At 36.2% G+C, this 19,156-nt stretch overlaps 1 protein-coding gene across 1 annotated transcript in view; it reads right to left on the bottom strand.

Moving 5' to 3' along the window:
• LOC127661572 (CUGBP Elav-like family member 4) overlaps positions 1-19,156 on the bottom strand; it is a 151,423-nt gene that overhangs the window by 12,813 nt on the left and 119,454 nt on the right. The window contains exons 5-11 of the mRNA XM_052152335.1: positions 17,957-18,036; positions 8,022-8,165; positions 7,572-7,719; positions 2,332-2,481; positions 1,921-1,983; positions 1,184-1,264; positions 22-165 (exon numbers count right to left, since the gene is read on the bottom strand). Of these exons, the coding sequence (XP_052008295.1) occupies positions 22-165; positions 1,184-1,264; positions 1,921-1,983; positions 2,332-2,481; positions 7,572-7,719; positions 8,022-8,165; positions 17,957-18,036 (810 nt within the window). The remainder of the gene's footprint in view (positions 1-21; positions 166-1,183; positions 1,265-1,920; positions 1,984-2,331; positions 2,482-7,571; positions 7,720-8,021; positions 8,166-17,956; positions 18,037-19,156) is intronic.

Below are 19,156 nucleotides of genomic sequence, written 5' to 3'. Positions count from 1 at the left end.
AAGAGCATTGTGAGTACTCACCGAAACACTTGCTCTGATTGGTGGCACGATCCACAAAGACTTTGGCGGAAATGACGTTGCCAAAGGGCAGGAACATTTGCATGAGCTCTACGTCGCCGAACTCTTGCGGCAGATGGTAAATAAACAGGTTACAACCCTCCGGTCCTGCAAGAGACCAAAACAAACAGAGGAAGATAAAGTCACACAGATTAGATTTCACACAGACAGACCCAGAAGACCAACACGGCATGCATGCAAATATGTACTGAAAGGCTAAATTGTTCTATTGCCACCTGCTTTCAGCCTGTGATCTTGTCAAAGAATCAGATATTATCATCTTTGTTAAACTAATATTTGATTATGATTTAATGTGGATAGGGGATTTAAAGTCATCCAGTAAAACTTTTAAGGTGTGGCTTTTGGATCCAGCATATGAGGTAGGATGGTTTTTCAGGTAAGTAGTAAGCGTAACGATTGACATTCTGAGTATCTTATAAATATATCTGAAGCTTAACAGTAATGAGCTAACTTGTGTGGCAATACCTAGAGTGTAGCTTACCTCTCGAGAAGCAACTTGGCAAGTTTAGCGTCTCCATCGAACCCTGAAAATTCTCTCAAAGTCCTCAAAGGAGGCTCAGTGTTTATACTTTTGGGGGAGGTAAACCCAAAATGGCTTACTTCTAGTTGTCAATTAACAATAAACTGGGATAGTAGAGCGTATTCTGACATAAAAAAGTTACATACTTCACCTTTAAAGAATGTTCAGTCTCTCTCTTGCAGTGAAGGCTATAGATACAGAACTTGATGTGAACCCGAGTGTAAGAAAATAGGTTGGAGATTTTGGCTGCTGTTTTATCTGCAGCCAAATTTTATCTAAAAAGAGTGACTCAGCATTGGATTTGAGGCTCAACTACATCTCACTGAGAAAACAAAAACCTCTCAGCACTATTATAAACAAATCAGCTACTTCAAAACACGTTCAGAATTGATTAAGATGATTTAGGTTGTATACTGTTCAGGACTATGTTGCATGTAAAGCCCATGACACAGCCACTTTCCCAGGCTACACCAACCAAGAACATAGCTTCAGTCTCAAAGAATTTTTGAAGTCTTTCTCTCTCTTTTTCTGTCTGTCTCAAAGCAATTATCACCTTTTATCTGGAGGGGGCGGAGTCTCACTCACCTTCTCGCTGTTGCTGGGGGATGATGGCCGGTTGCTGGGGAAACGCTTGGCTAATCGGTGCGTACGCGGCAGGATAGGCTGCTGTAACCAAGAGCGGCAGGGAATGGGGGGTGAGAGCAAAGAAGGAAATTCACATTAATATGCCTAAATTTAACACATCGACTTCAAGCATTATTCCAATGTTGACGCAATCTTCAGACACTGACTGAATAAATGAAGAAAGTGCATCACATCTGAGCTGATAGGACTCATCTTTGTTTTGGTTCCCAACCCACAAAGGACATCAACTTTTTGGGGTTTTTTGCCTCTTTATTAGATGTAGAGATGTTTGAAATGACATACTAACATACTATTTTTAGTATAAATATGTTTACTCTGTATAGTATGCACATTTTCTGGAATATGTTACAATTCAATTTAAAACCAGAACACACTGTGTTTAATACTGTATGCCAGTGTGCCTGACTTCACCTTCCATTTCCAGTGTTATGAATGACCAGAAGCAATATCAACCATGATTTTTACATATCTTTCTTTACTCAATATTTAAGACATTTTTACAAAAAACTGTAAACATTTTTTTTTAGGTTTACAGTATGTCTGAAATTAAAGTGAATGCCACTTGCTGAAGAAAACACGCAACATTGTAAGGTCATATTATGCATAATACTTTACATAAAAGCTTTACTGCACACTTCGGTCATAGAGACAAAAAGATATAAAGGATAGAGGAGGACCTGCATAGTGCTGCACGCCAGCATATGCTTGCTGGAGGGGGTCCGTCAACGTTGGGCTCTGTGCTGCAGAAAACAGACAGATTTCAATAATTATTTATGTGGGCTGGGTCTTACCAACAACTGCTTTGATGACAAGTTGAGACCAACATGAATTTCCAGGCTGATCTAGATTGGTTTTGTCCAGTAAGTTCTGGTTTGGTACTGGTCTTGTTGATTTTTGCTGGTTCATGTTGAGCCTATTTACAGTAGACTACAAACCAGCAGAGTCTTTCTGGTGAAGCTGGTAGAACAGAGAAGTCTTGATCGTTAAGATAGCTAAGAAGCCTGATGGGACACCAGCATCCAAAACACAACATACAGTATGCTTGTAACCAAAATAAGGTAAGGTTAAGGTAAAATTAGTAGTCTTACCAGGGTACGGATGGATCCCGTTAGTATAGATGGGTTCGGAGCCATGCTGTCCATTGGTTTGTGGAGCGAGAGTGCTGAATCCATTCAAACTGATGGGAGCTGTGATGCTGGGCACTGCTGTGGCACTGATGCCTGGTGGTGTACTGGTACCTAAAAAAACACATGGATCATTCCACTTGACAAAACAATAGAGCTTATAAATACACTCATTGAGCACTTTATTAGAAACAACTGTACACCAGTTTATTCATGTGATTATCTAATCAGCCAATCGTGTGGCAGCTGTACAATGCATAACATCATTCAGATATGGGTCAGGAGCTTCAGTTACTGTTCACATCAACCATCAAATTTGAAAAACTAGGTCCCACGAGCCAACTTTGGCATGATTTGGGACCTAGATGACCCTTGATTTGGCCCACCTTGACATATATGACAAGACAAGGGGAAAAATGCTATTGACACAGCTTTTCATTGCATTAATTTAGCAGATTGCAGAGTAATGTTTTTTTTTTTGTATAATGAAATCATAAATGGCAACTTTAATATTTTTATATAATACAGTTTGCAGAGCCTGAAATTTGGCTATTGCCGATGCAGGTATTGCGCACAATTTTAATAATTTACTAATTCAGCTGCAAATTAGTAAACTAATAGATACAGATGAAACACATATGTAAACACCTGTTACATCTCTCATTTTCATCTCTACTTCCTTCCAGGGTCTGAAATTAAAAAAGCTCTGGGCAAAAAGAAAATCCCCTACAATCTGATATAGTTCCAAATTAATATATCCATTGCATCTTCTTTTGAATTTTCACTGAACATTGTTTGTTTTGTGACATCCAGCCAGGGGTTACCCAACCTGAGGCAAAGGAGGGAGGAGTGCGACGAGGAGGAGGGCGAGGCCAGGCCTACGCACGCCCAGACCCAATCGGGCTAATCTGCCGAGGAGAGGGATAAAGGCAGCCAGATACAGCATTTTGGGAGAGAGAGAACCACATGCAGCTGCCATGTGTGTGTTTGTGTTTTGTGTCCTTATGTTTTAATTTGACATTAAATATTGCTTTGACTGTTCAGCTGGTTTCCGCCTCTTCCTTTACCATTTTTGGCCCTTCATGGGATAAAGTTTGGGCACCACTTTTCTAGAGTTTACTCAGAATGATGGCAAAAACAAAAACATTCAGTGAGTGGCAGTTCTGCAGATGGAAATGACTTGTTGATGAGAGAGGTCAGTGGAGAATGGCCAGACTGGTTTGAGCTGACAGAAAGGCTACGGTAACTCAGATAACCACGAATATCATCTTAGAATGCACAACATGTCAAACCTTGAGGCGTATCGGTTAGAACAGCAGAAGACCATGTCGGGCATTTAATTAGGACCATAGTGTTCCTAATAAAGTGTTCAGTGAGTGAAGTATAAAGTGTTTAGTGAGTGAAGTATAAAGTGTTTAGTGCTTGATGGGAGCTTGAGCTCAATTTAATGTCAGGAACACTGTGTGATTTTTACTGTTTTAACTAGGGCTGGGCATTGCCACAGACCACCCGATTCGTTATTACAACGATATTTCCAAGCCGATTCAATATTTATTGTGATTCTGTGGGGTTCGATTTGATGTTTTGATATAAAATCTCCTTAAAAAGATAAAAGAAACTTTGTTAACTCTGTTCTTAAATGTCTGTTAAAGAACAGTTGTGTCTGAATTGACAATTGTTTTCTTTCTGTAATATATAATTTGCAAGTAAAATGTAGGGATGTGCAAAACTACCAATTTATAACTACCAATCGACCAGTCAGTGCGTTGTCTGAACTAGGCGACTAGTTAGAGCAAAGGAACCCATAAGGCTGCATTATGTCCATTTGTATTTCAACTTATCAAACTAATTTTCATATTTTATTTTATCATTTATAATATAAAATATAACATATATTACCATAGGCTATTAATATTATCATAATGATAATTTAGCAAAATACAAATGGAGGCTAAAGAGTAAACTTGTTTGAGGACCATTTCTGGGGCTGTACTGAATTATGACACACATGCCAGTTCACCTGTTGTCCCAATATTGCTATATGTTATTTGCATCCTGAGATAGTCTGAGAGCCTATGCAGTGCTCTCATAGACAATTCTATTCTTACAAACAGTTCCCAGATGACTTACAGGGGGAGGGGCATTTTTTTGTTCTTCAAAATATAATCAGGTGTGTTTCCTCAAGCACGCAACTTTGTGTCTAGCCGGCATTTCTTATCGACAGTGGCAGGTAATTTTGTAAAATTAGGCTGTTAGATTATAAATACTGAGGGGATGCGACATATACTACAGTTTGATAATACTTTTTACAGCTAAACTATTTATTAAAACAGTGTCAGGCCTAATCTGCTGAATAACTTCTGACAAATATTCTCCTCATCACCTCTCAAATACATTTTTGGATAATGCATAATAACAGGAACACTGATCATAGAAAAGGATTTTGACGTCCGATAGTGAACAAACGGCACTTTGGTGGCTGTAGCAGGTGCATTTAAAGGATTAAACATAAATAATTAAAGAGACAAAATTAAATAAATAAAACAAAATAAAAGAGAGAAAACCTGTTAGTGTGGAACTCTGCACAAATATAGCTTCCTATATTTATCTATTAATCATTGTAGCATTAAGATAAACGTGCATGTTTGTAATGAAATAAAAAAAAAATATTGTATTTTTTTATCAGGGAGATTATTTTATATTCAAAAATATTTGTAACAGAATCAAAGTTTTAACATATCATTTTTTACTGCTTTATGTTTAATATTATTATTATTAATAATAATACCACATTGCACATACAAAATAATAACCTAAATTGAATAGTAAATAATAAATATATCACAAACAGTATCATAAAAAATACAGTAAGTAAAGAAAAAAGAACAAATTACATACATAAGACAAAAAAACAAGTTATATAATTTTTAGACAAATATTCTTCCAAAATTAAAATAAATAAGTAAATAAAATACACTTAAAGCTATAGCATAAAGGCACACCAGCTACATATATAACTTGCTCTAAGGCTTACAACTACAGTATAATTCTAAATAATAAATGAATAAATGACTCTAATTCATAGTGAAAAGAAAAACTTTAATCTCAATTAATCTTTTGCCAATTTTCTCAGAAACATGACTTCTCTACCAGTTTGAACTCTTGTCATTTTCTCTAACTTGCAATAATACTTTAAAATCAATTTTAAATGCAGGGAGACTTAAACATTTACTACCATACTTAAAATATATACTTATCCATATCCAATACTAGAATAAAAAAAATATCATACATGGATTCAATGGAAATTTATTATCAAATGCAGCAAGTCAATTCACTATATTGGATGAAAAAGAAGCAACAAAACGACAATACCAAAATAAATGCATAATATCATCCTCCTCCTCTGAACAAAATCTACAGTCGTAATATAATTTAATGTACACGACATCTTTTTGTAGGCAATATTTTTTCATATAATTTAAGTTGTAAAGCCCACATTTGTAGACATAATATTTGTGTAAATTTTCCTAAAAACGTCACTCCACAGGACGGATATGTTAAAAAGGTCTTCCCAATAATCCCTGAAGCGTTGTGGCAGTCAACATTTTTTATGTTGTAAGGCAAAATTATACATGTCTTTATTCATTTTTAGATTCTTCAACCATTTATAATTTTAATATTCGGACAGCAGGTAATATAGATTCCTTAGTCTTTTTAACCATTTGTTCCTTCAGTTTACAGATATAGCAAAAAGTAATTGTCTATAACAATAATCTGAATTATAATTATGAAAAACAATCCATCTTCATCAACAAGATAATTTATAAAGTACTATATTCAAATTACACTATAATTGTAATGAATGAAGAAGGGAAGTCAAGAAGGCTATATATCCAGGTGCGGCTAGTGGTTTTAATGAAATTATAAATAAATACAAATAACAGGTAGACACGGGAACAAATCAAATATCCACGATGGGAAACTTAAATTTTAACAAGAGAAAACATTAACACAGGTGAGGCACAGGGTCAAAACACATACAGGAACAGACATGCCATCTACATTTAACAACCGACTATGAATGGTGAAACAACAGGGTTTAAATACACAAGGATAATGAATAAACGACACACAGGTGAGAACAATGAATGACTGCTGGCAGTGATGAGGGCAGGGAATTATGGGAAATGTAGTTTAGGACAGGTGACAAGTGAGAAACACAGGGCAGACAACAGGGGATCGTGACAATAATAGCTGTTGAAGTACCCCTAAATTTGAATGAGGTGGATGCTACTGATAGTGAAGTTTTACAATTGTTGCTTGTTCATATTACACAGTATATGACCTCAAAGAGATCTAGGATAAAACACATGGCAAACTGTGATATCAACAGTCACAGAATTTTCATTTTGGGAGAACGCCAGGTTCGACCTCTTCATGGCCCTCATGACACCAATCACTAATAGAGTTTTGTCTGCTTTCGCCCAAGGGCGTTTCAGTCGTGTCAGATTAAAGCTGACAACTAACACAAGTGTGTGCAGACAGATTTGCGAAAGAGTGAAGCACTTTAATTAATTCCTCCTGACTCTTCCTCTGAGGTGTCAGCTTACAAAGCAGTGCAAAAACACCATGTGTGTGTTGACACGGGTCACACTAATGTCTGGTATTATCTGTCAGAAATCTTTGCTTCTGTATTCTTCAGTCAATGAGAGTCTGATCAAAGGCATCAAACTGGACATGTTGCAGTGTCAATACTCAAACAGAGACCTTATAATTGTTGATAGCAGACAAAGCAGACTTTTATTCTGTTCCAAAACCTAGTGAGCTCCCTCATTGTCTACTGCTTAAGACATTCATAAGTGATTGATTTAGGACACCCTACATAGGCAGCAACTACATGTGCCACAGAAATAGTGTTCTTCAGAAACCGTACAAGAGACTCGTCTGATAATTGATTCCAATAGAGTTTGACATCAGCATGCTGTTAAGCTAACGGTGCAATACTCTAATAAGCACACAAAAAATTAGGTACAATCAATTTTTCATTAGATTCAACGTCGTTCATCATATCATTAAATATCATCCTTCCTTGTTTTCATCAAGTCAATGTCAGCATGGAAAACGTGCTTTGATTATTTTAACAAGATATTGTACAGAAGTAAACGTGTATGTTTGTTTGTGTGTAGGATTGGTCCTCCCACCTGAAGAGGGTGTCATAGGTGCAGCCACCAGGCCATTGACGTTGAAAGCTGCCATTTGTTGCATTTGAGCGGCTGCGATGGCAGCCATTGGGTTGAGATACGAGCCCTGCGTCGCTGCCATGAGCGCTGCCTGCTGCTGTATTATTTGCTGCAGAAAGAGAGTGGCATGAAACATTCGTCACTGTTTTCTGTTTAGGTTAGTATTTATTCTCTTTGGGGAAAGTGTCCCAGAGGAGTTAAAAACATAAATGTGAAGCTTGTATTTTGTGAGAGAACTTCACAAAAAACTTCAAAACTTTCAGTATTTTTCAAAACTGTGTTATATGATAAGTTTTAATATCGCCCCTTTTTCAAGGAGGATGCACTTCAAGTAAACCTGTTATTTATACTAACCAAATCCACATTCATGTATCACATATCTTTTAGACTGTGTGTGTTTGTGTGACTCACAGCATGGGAATATGCTCCATAAGCTCCAAACTGTATAGTCATAGGACTAAAGATCCCAAGTTGACCAGCCATCTGATGCATCCTGCGGAGAGTCCGTTCCTTATCAGTGTCTGCAAACTTCACCACCAGACTAGAGGAAGCTCCCTACACACACACACACACACACACACACACACATAGGGTACAACTATTTTAAACAATTTAAATAGTAAATTTTTTTTTTTTACACATCTCATCAGAATAATCTGAATAATTGATTTCCCATCATTATTATGATAAGTAATTTTTATTGAATTAAATTGAATAAAAAAAAAACGGCCTTTATCATTGTACACATACAAACAAAAAATAACCATAGTGACTATAGTCACTTCTGTCACTAACATAGATACTAGAGGTAGTATTACAACTATAAAAACATGTTACAGTAAATTGGGATCAAATATAAAAATTTTATTGGATCTTCTTCAAACAGCTTTCAGAATATTTGTCATTTTGTTTATTTTTATTTATATCATGTTTTTTACAGTGTTGGCTAATATCAACATGCCACAGGTTCACTAAAACAACTTAATAATTCGATTTTTACATTTTCAGTAAAATTGTAATAGCACATCTCTCCTCAACAAGCCACAGAGCAAAAGCTTGCTTAGGCAAGCACCACTAATAACTGTTAATGTAATGGTATAATGCAAGGTTTTGCCATTTATCGAGGCGGCTTCCATATGTCTAACCTTCTACAATCACCTAAATTATTTTGTATATCAAACAGGCCTTCCAATTATGGATTCTATTTTGACTTTTTTAGCAGTGCTTATCTCCAAGTCCACTTTCCATTTTCCGACACATTTTCCTTGTGACGTATCTCTGTGCAGAAGTCGTCTCATTGAAGCTCTCTGGATGCTTTGCGAGACATTGATTCATATCATTGTGCTGTGCATGATGAGTTGAGAGATCTATGCTAGATCTCAGAGAATTCCCATCTCTGCAGTATACAGTTAATTAGTGGACTCCTTCCTGGCCCCATATACCAACACTACATTTAACGTCCACTCATTACTGCTGTTGGAGAGCCGTGATATTGACTGGAGTCAGGCTTTACAGAATATATTGTCCTGTATGGATGTCAATTTACCACTGCATACATCAAACACAAATTAAATGAGAGACACAGAACAGAGATACTGCATTTGTAAACAGCAAACACACTGGGGTTTCACAGAGCCAAGACAGACACACATGCAAACACCAGGATGGTGATCATCCTGGTGTTCGTTAAATATTTGCATTTATATGTAAAGTAAATGTCAGGGTTAGGCAAAATGTATCTTTCAAGAGATAGTTCCCTTTCAGTTCATGAGTTGGAATTTAGATTGGCAACATCATACAAGATATTGAATTAGAATTGGAATTGGAAAGAAAGAAATCAACAGTCACACATCAGGGGAATTTCATTAGACACAACACAAACAACAACACATAAAAACATAATTAATTCTGATTATACAACTGTTAGTTCCAGTCCTCATATCTGATTGTATGAGAGGCATTCCAAGAGTACTGCTAGCTCGCACTATCAGCATCAGCACTGGGGCGTTTTACTGTTTGTATCACTCTGCTTGTGTTTGGGGCATTTCAAACATGTAAGAGCAGTGCAGATGTGTAAGAGCAACTAGATATGGGAATTTTCATTTATCCCTGTGACATTAAAGATTTGAGCCAGATGGTGGCAACAAAAGACCATCTTGTATGTGCTATAAGCGAGTTGAGCTGACGTTGACATACTGTTTTTTGTCAATAACTGCGCAGTTATTCGGAATTGTCTCTCACTCCATGATTGCTCGGATTACTACTACACTATAGCTGAGAAATAGAGTTAAACTAACAGCTTTCAGCATTACTGCTGATCTCAGCTGAGTCACAATGATGGAGTAATCAAACACACTCAGGGCGCCTAACTGATAAAAGTTTCCAAGATGGGGAAGGCCGTAAACTTTCAACATGGCGGAGGAGAAAACACTTTCTGTGTCGGTGTCAAAATAAGAGTTCTCCAAGAAATACACAAGAATAAAACTTTGTGTCCTCCATGTTTTCTCTCGACAACAAAGCAATTGAAAGTGAGATTAAGCATGTATGGTAGCATCACACCATGATCGTGGCGGATTACTATCACACTACAGCTGAGGAATAGAGTTAAACTAACAGCTGCAGCATGTTTAACACTGTAACAGACGCATGTAATCATATGCTCTCTCTATCTCTCTCTCTCACTCTCCTACATACACAAACATCTTTGTTTCTCCAATAACCTGTTAGTAACAGTCCAAACTGTTGTTTCTAGTTCTTAAGTGTGGTTTTTAACTTTAGTAATGGAGGCTTGGGATCATCTACCAATGGCAGATCCTGTGGCGTAAGAAAGTAAGAAACGTTTTTTTGGGACAGTCCTTCGTTTTTCTCTACTTATTTATTACTTACAATATGTTGAACTGTTAATACACTTGCAACCATGCTGTATTGTTCATTTATCAGCATGGCTGGGATAATGTGTGGCAATTGGCATGCAATCTTGTACCTACAGCCGAATCACAGCTGTGCTGATAGCTTGAGAAACAGCACTCTTGCTTGTGTGATATTGCTTTATTAATTATGCATAATTCCATGAAATGTAATAGTTAAAACAAATAACAAAACTAATTAAAACAGGTTTTATTTTGGCAAACTGATCTCAGAATCAATTTATTATTAAAATAATTCTTTGTAAAATTATTTTCATGTGTCTCATTGTACATAATGCAGAAGTTTCTTGGTGAAATGAAAACGAATGGTGCTACAACAACGACTTGTATTCCCTTTCATACAAATCATGAGAAAAATGGGAATCAGTTCCCAAACACTTTTAGCCATGTTCCCCACACAATGCTGTCTTATGACATCTAAAAATATTTACAATAACGCATGACTCGTAAGGTGATACATTTTAACGTTTGCATTACCCCCATCTATTTTTATATGCTTGTTCATGCGCAATCAGTTGGGCGATAGGTCAGCTGAAAGAGCTTTGCCAAAAATTGGGGTATATTGTTATATTGTTTATGCTTAGGAGTAAGGTTTAGGTTAGGGAGGTCAGTTTTGTTGATTAAAAATTTGATAGAGCATTAACCTGAAAAACTTAATCTGTTTGGGAGTAAATCGAACTCGCTTGAAGCTCCACACAGTGGACATTCAAACATTCAGGACATTCAGATCTGCCGTCAAACATTTTGCCACAGTTACCTAATTTTCAAGAGATTTGGCTGCAACTTTGCCATACTGCACAGCACCACAAAATGTCTATGACAATGTTTTAGTATCTAAATATTTTTGTATTCTTTACACATGTAAACATACACATGCACACGTTTGCATGTAGGCCAAGGGGACTATATTACTGGAACGCTCCTGTTTAATTACTGAACTTGGATGCTGGAAACACACACACTCACACACACATATACACAAACACACACGCGCACACACACGGGTAGCAGGGGACATGATTAGAGCGAGAGCATTAACTAAAAGGGCGAGACAGACAGAGAGAGAGAGAGAGAGAGAGAGAGAGAGAGAGAGATGGTTGTGAAAGTGGCGACAACATCACAATGATCTGATTATTTGCTTGGATGTTTGCCATCCTTGCAAGACAAAATCTCTCTCGGAGGGTTTAATAGATCTCAGAGTGTTTGAAGGTTCGTTGGGGTCAGGAAATAAAGGATATTATGAGGGGAGAAAACACACATTATCACCAAAAACTAAATTAACTTCAGGGGGCAATCGAGGACACCACACTATCCGCTCAGTGCTGTTTATGCCAGGCATCAGAGAGGGCACTTCAGATCGTGCCCTTGAAGACTGGCAGATTGCATTGCCCGTGTCGGCCCAGAGCACACACATGCCACAAACCAAAGCAGACAGCAAACAGTACACAAAGTCAATGATAAACATAGACAGATGCAAAGAAACCTGCACTAATCTGACTGTGGTTTCCTCACCAGACCCCACCAGTATATTGAGAGATCCCATCACAAGCTGGACAACAAGTGACCCGTATGCTGCCACTGCTCCCATTATGCTGTATACAGGTGCTTTTAAAGGAATATTCTGGTTCGATATATGTTAAGCTCAATCGACAGCATTTGTGACATACAGTTGACTACCACAAAAATTTATTTTGACACTTCCCTCATTGCCATGTCCGGCACTTACAAATGGAAGTGAATGGGGCCAATTTGTAGGAGGGGTTAAAGGCAGAAATATGAAGTTTTTAACTTTATAAATCACTAAAATGAATTCTTCTGTTAAAACTTGTGTATTATTTGTGCTGTTAAGTTGTTAATATCATAACTTTAACAGTAATTTTAGGGTGTATTGACAACATCGTCATGGCAACAAAGTTGTAAAACTTGCTATAACTTTACACAGAAAAGGTTAGTAAGTGATTTTATCACACTAAAATAATTTTAACACACATATTGTTTACGTCTTATGGCTATACTTTTAAACAGTGAGTATTTTAACATTTACAGACTGGCCCCCATTCACTTCAATTATAAGTACCTCACTGTAACCCTGATTTTTCATTTAATTTTATTTTAAGGAAAGGAGGGATAAGTTGTAATACATTTTTGTGGTAATCAACATTAGGCCACAAATGCTGTCGACTGAGTTTAACCCAGAATATTCCTTTAAACTATGGACACTTTTATTTCCCAGGGGATGATTTTGACTTATACTAGGATCCATGCACATCAACAGGTATACATCACTATATGTGCCATTGTTAGCCAAGTGGCTAATTTGTAACTGTTGTCCCTTGGCCAGATGTTAAATTAGCCATTAAACAACAATAATACAACAGCCTTTTCAAGTATAGTACAAGATAAAGCAAACTAAAACAGAAGGTAAATACTTGAAAGAATGAATCAAACAGCATGCAAAGTATAACAAATATAATGCAAGCAATTCATGTACAACACAGACAATTAACAACATTTAATAGATAGCAACAACAATTAAAAGTAAAACTGGAAAACAAACACAAACAGTGTTGACAATTTAAAATAATGAAGCGAGCAGCTTGCAAAGTAAAACATATGTAAAACATAATGCAAACAATTTATTTAAGATACTATAAAACATACAGTTAGCACAGGCACATATTGCATCATAAAATTCCAATTATGATACTGATAACAAAGGTAAAGCCAGAAATGACACAATCTGACAAACACAGACAAAGTAAATGAGGACAGATAAGGCAAACGTGTGTTCCATATATGTATCATCTGCATACATTTGGATATCTGCTCCAATGCACGCTGAGGGCAGATCACTGATATATAAACTGAAAAGTAGTGGACCCAGAATAGAGCCCTGAGGCACTCCAAACTTACATGACACCGTGTCTCTGATCCTTACACACTGATTTCTATTATCAATGTAGGATTTAAACCAACTTAAAGTAGCAAAAGAAAAATTAAATGTTGCCATTTTTCAATGAAGGATATTGTGATTAACTGTGTCAAAGGCTTTTCTTAAGTTGAGAAATACAGCACAGACCACTGCCCCCTTATCCAATTTGGCTTTAGTATTTTCAACTAGGAAACAGTTGTCTGATATAGTAGAGTGATTTGCTCTAAATTGAAACTGCATAGGGTTTAGAGTAAAAGGTATGTCTTCAAGATGTCTGATGAGTTGTGCTGCTACACATTTTTCTGCTACCTTTGACAAGACAGGAAGAATTCCTTTAGGCCTGTAATTATTCATGTTTCTGTATCACCTGCTTTAAAAATAGGTGTAATTATAGCCAATTTCCATATTGTGGGACATACCCTTTGTTCCAAAGATGCATTAATAACCTTACAGACAGGATAAGAAAAAAAATGTTTAGCCTCTTTAACAACATGGTGTCTATTCCAAACACATCTGTGGCTTTTGAGTTTCTTAATAAGTCTGTTGTTTTCTGTAGGCTACTAATGTTTCATTCATATTTTTTAAGTTAAAAACTGGTTGATTGTCATCTACTAATGAAGGAGTTATAACTTCAGTATTAATGTTCTGGATATTAGATCATTTACATTTTACATTTATGCATTTGGCAGACGCTTTTATCCAAAGCGACTTACAGTGCAGTTATTACAGGGACAATCCCCCCGGAGCAACCTGGAATTAAGGGCCTTGCTCAAGGGCCCAACAGTGGCATCTTGGTGGTGCTGGGGCTTGAACCCCTGACCTTCTGGTCAGTAACCCTGAACCTCAACCACTGAGCCACCACTGCCACCTGTAGACGTTACTGATTTGACAAAAAAGACATTGAAACGGTGTTGCCATTTATGTTAATTCGTAACTGACTTTCAGTTTACCACTAAGCCTTCCTGTCAATGTATTTAGGTGTTTCCAGATTTATATAGTATTACCCTTTGCTGCACTTATTATGTTGATAAAATATCTAGCTTTGACTTTTCTAATTTCTTTTGTAACTTTATTCCGTAACATAACAAACTTTTGCTTATTGACACATAACATGGATTTATTTGCTGATTTAAGAGCACTATCCCTTTCCTTCATTATTTTCCAGATATCACCTCTAATCCACAGGAGAACTGTCTTTTGACTGTGTCTTGTTTTAGTGACTTTTTGAAATCTATTTAAGACTGACTGGATGACAGATAAAACTGACTGGCTATTCACAACTAAGAATATACAGTTTTATACATATTAATATAAGTGAGCCTGTGAGACATTTCGTTTTTAACTGCTGGGAACGTTTCCAAACTTTTCTTCTAATTTTCAAACCCAAGCATAGTACATCCATAAATGAATAATTTGTCATCATTTAGACTCACTCTCGTTTCAAACCCTTGTATCTTGTCTTCGCTGGAACCAAAAACAAGGTGTTAGGCAGAACGTTGGGGAGGACTGACATCCTCAGTCACCATGCACTTTCAAAAATGACAAACAAATGGAAGTGAATGGTGAGGATGAAATTCTGTCTAATATCTCCTTAATTGTGTTCATTGTGTCCAAGTCATAGTGGTTTAGAACATGAGGGTGAATAAATGATATCAACATTTTCATTTTAATATGATCATTGTAACAGTGGGTATAAAGGATGACATAGGCACATGATTCATGCATGCAAGGTGTTAAATGAATAATCAGATCTTTGCACTGTAACTAGTTACACACTACTTGAGTAATCTTTTTATTCTATGCTTTCTAACTCTTACTCAAGTAATTATTAGCATTAGTACTTCTACTTCTACTTGAGTAATTCATTTTGAAAAGACTTAGTACTATTACTTAAGTACAGCTCTACCCACCCCTGCAAATAGCCTAATTAATATTCAGAAGTTCCACTTTGTGATGTCAAATGTCCCCACCACTTTTTAAAACAAAGTGACGCACATGGTGTGTATGTGTGTGAAAAGGATTTATATCAATTTTAACACAAACTATGACCCTTTTGTGGCATCATTTCTACAATGACCAACAATTTTGCTCCGAATAAAGTTTAATCAAGTGTACTTGGTTACCAAGGTGACAAAAGCATCAGTTAAGAGCATGCTCAAGTTGTAATTTGGGCATTCTCAAGCTAAAATATGAATTAACTGTTTGCATTTAAGATGCATCAGAAAATAGGCATATTTACCCACCAAATTCAGATTATTGTAATGCATCTGGATGTTTTACTTTTGTTAAACAAAAGTTTGTTTAAACATGGAGGAAATACAACATTTTCATGATGGTTTATGGGGAAACAATTATAGAGTTAACCTGTGATGCATATATATCTACTGTTTATGGAACCTAGTTAATTTGATTATCTAAAGCGTTTGAAAAGTGTGTTTTAAGGAAGTTTAATTTCTAAAAGTCCACAGGGCCAAAAGGGCCCATAGAAGAAATGGCCTTCAGTTAACTAAATCTGCTGAGAAGATTCAGTGATGTTCCATCTGATCTTATTTCAGCATTCCTAGTGACCTTTTGCTGTTCTCATTTAGCTCTAGGACCTGAGCTGAAGGACCAGGATATCAGATGTAATGAGATCATTTCATCTCTGTCTCTCTCACAACGTTTAGAAGACTCTTATTCTCTCTCTTGGGTATTTGTGTGGTTGGTCATTTACTGTATCATCTTATGAATATTATGTTTAAAATTAATTTTGTCAGACAAATTACCATGGTGTCACAGAATTTAACTCGAAACAAGAATCTCAAATGGCCTGATGTATAAAGAGTCTTTTGGTCTGAAATTGTTGCAGCGAGATGACAGCAGGTGTGTCTGTCTAGTCTAAGAATTGGTCATTTTCTTCCTGCAGAAAAACACATTGCCACAAACAAACACAATAATCTTTGGTGGAAACCAAGCACTGCTGTATCTCTGTATAAAATGAATTTGCTGAATGTGATAAGCTGTGGTGGGGCGATGTCTTCGAGGAGTTTGTCACAGGTTCAGAAATCTAATCTCATTTGAGGAAAGCACATTTGACTGGTGAAGAGCATCTGGATTGGATTTTGCTCTGGCCTTGGAAATTTACATAGGACAGAAATAAAAAACAATAACTGGAAATATGATTGCAAAATTGGATGGAATTGAACTGACAAAAGTGACAAACTTTTTTTTTAGATTGAACCAGCAGAAGAAAAAAAATAATCACTGACCTAGGGCTGCACGATTGTGACGAAAACCATGATTGCCGATTATTTCCTTTAATACTGTAATTGCGATTATTCATTTTAATTAATAGAATTTACATTAAAATACTTGAATGTATTTTGTGTGGAGTAGTTGCTTGCCATATTCTTTATGTAGGCTATGCATCAAAACAACTTAAGAACTGTGTTCCTAAATTGTTTTAATTGCATGCAAAACTAAAAGTGTTCATCAAATTTTGAACAAATTGTACACACTGTAAAATTTAGATAGCAAGCATTTGACTAATTTAAACGTGTCAGATTTGCCTCTCCATTCATGCACACAACGGCCCAAAAAAAAGAAAACTGGTGTAAATAGAACATTTTGGCACAATGGGAGTAACACCTAAATGGAATGCTGTAATTAACAAGTTTCATGATTATATAATTGTTACATCTGTAATTGTAATCTCGATAATTTTTTCGATTAATTGTGCAGCCCTACACTGACCTTTATGAGACATATTTTTGCATGTGTGTGTGTGTGTGTGTGCTTGTGTACAGGTTTGGGTGGTTTACGAGGACTAAAAAGGACCTTTTTAATATTTAAAAAAAATAAAATTTATTGGCTGAAATGTGACTTGAACATGTTCTTAACAGGTTCAGTGACATTCACCCAAACAGAAAAGAGGGTTATGGCTAAGATTTTTCAAATTATGACAAACCGATTGTTTCATGTTGGTATAAAACAACAGTTATTTTAGTTTCTCTTGTCTGTTACCAATCAGTATTTCAGCTCCTTTTATATTATTAATAAGGAGTCATTATAGAACAGATTGTGTTTAAAACTGTGACCAGTTGCTAAAACACATAAGCATACGCATGCGCGTAACCCTAACCCTAACACACACACACACACACACGCATGTATGTGGTCGCACAATGTGGGGCAAATTGTCACAATGGGAACCTGCTATTAAATAGCTTATTAAAGACATTTTGTTGGCTTTTCATACAAATTTAAACAGTAAAACAATTAAAGTAAAATACAGAAATAAATAAACAAGCCAATTCATGAAACAGTAGAAAGTAGAAAGTCTGTTTTTGCCACCAGATCCAGTAATTAATCAATGTGACAACCTGCCCCCATCTGACATTTCTGAAAAACACCCTTGACATGAGACAGTTAAACCTTACAGTACCAGACTTAGTCTTCCCCATTACAACTACTTTGTGCGTATGGTTGTGTGTGATTCTGACACTCACTGGCATTGTCTGGGCTCCATGAAGACTGTTAATAGCAGCCTGAGCTTCTGCATGACTGGAAAACTTTACAAAAGCACAGCCTGTGAGACAGAGGGAAAGAAAAGAAGGGAGGGGGGGTTTTAATAGAGTTAAGAGTTAGAGTTAAGTAGCACAATTGTCATATTGTCTCTGCTGTCAAAGTTATTAACTAGTTTAATTGGGCTGACTCAAATAACTGTCTCTAACTCAAAGCTTTATTAGCATGACTGAACAGTATTTCAATGTTGCCAAATCTTTTGATACTGGTGTATGGAATAGATACAACAACTGTAGTTAATTAAAAAAGTATATTAAAAGTCAGATAGTTTTAACTAAGAATTCTTGATATAAACTCTATGCAGTACACCACCCACCCCCTGTCTGTTTTGAATATTAACAAGCTTAATATTTACATAGAGAGCTGTGATCTTTCAGAAAAGAGATTATGATGACAAGAAGTATTTTCCATTTAACAAGCCATAACAGTATGTGTGTGCGTGTATGTGAGTGAGAGAAAAGATTAGTACACTTTGTAATGATGGTGGAGTCGATAATATAAAATCCGGCATCCCATAACTAATAGCGCAGATCATCGTTATCAGCAAAACCCATTTCTGGAATCAATGGGAGTCAATGAGAGGTTAAATGTGTCTTTATTTATCTTTTATAGAGTAAACAATTGAATTGTTATTGTAAAAATGACTTTTTCAGTATCAAATGAACACTGAGTGGCTAAAGGTTTATTTAAACCGAGCAAGTATTTGCAAAAATGTAAAACAATTTTTGATATGATAGGAGTGGGTGAGAAACAGATCAATAGGTCATTATTTTACTATAAATCTCGACTTTAACTTTTAAATTTTTGTCCACCATTAACTTGCATTGAAAGGACCAACAGAGCTGAGATATTCTTCTAAAAATCTTAATTTGTGTTCATCAGAACAAAGAAAGTCATACACATCTGGGATGGCATTAAGGGTGAGTACATTATGAGATCATTTTCATTTTTGTGTGAACTATCCCTTTAAGAGGCAACATTTAGGCTGATATTGAAAAATCTCAACCAATAAAGGTCATGTGTCTGCATTCAAGATGCCAATAAGATGAATTAATTGCGATTTATCCATCATGTTGTATCCGTAGGTCTCCTCTGAATGTGTGTGTGTGTGTGTGTGTGTGTGT

This window comes from Xyrauchen texanus, chromosome 21 (assembly GCF_025860055.1).
Source record: "Xyrauchen texanus isolate HMW12.3.18 chromosome 21, RBS_HiC_50CHRs, whole genome shotgun sequence".
Taxonomy (NCBI): Eukaryota; Metazoa; Chordata; class Actinopteri; order Cypriniformes; family Catostomidae; genus Xyrauchen; species Xyrauchen texanus.
Note: the sequence above shows the minus strand (reverse complement) of the source record. Positions and strands in the feature narration are given on the sequence as shown.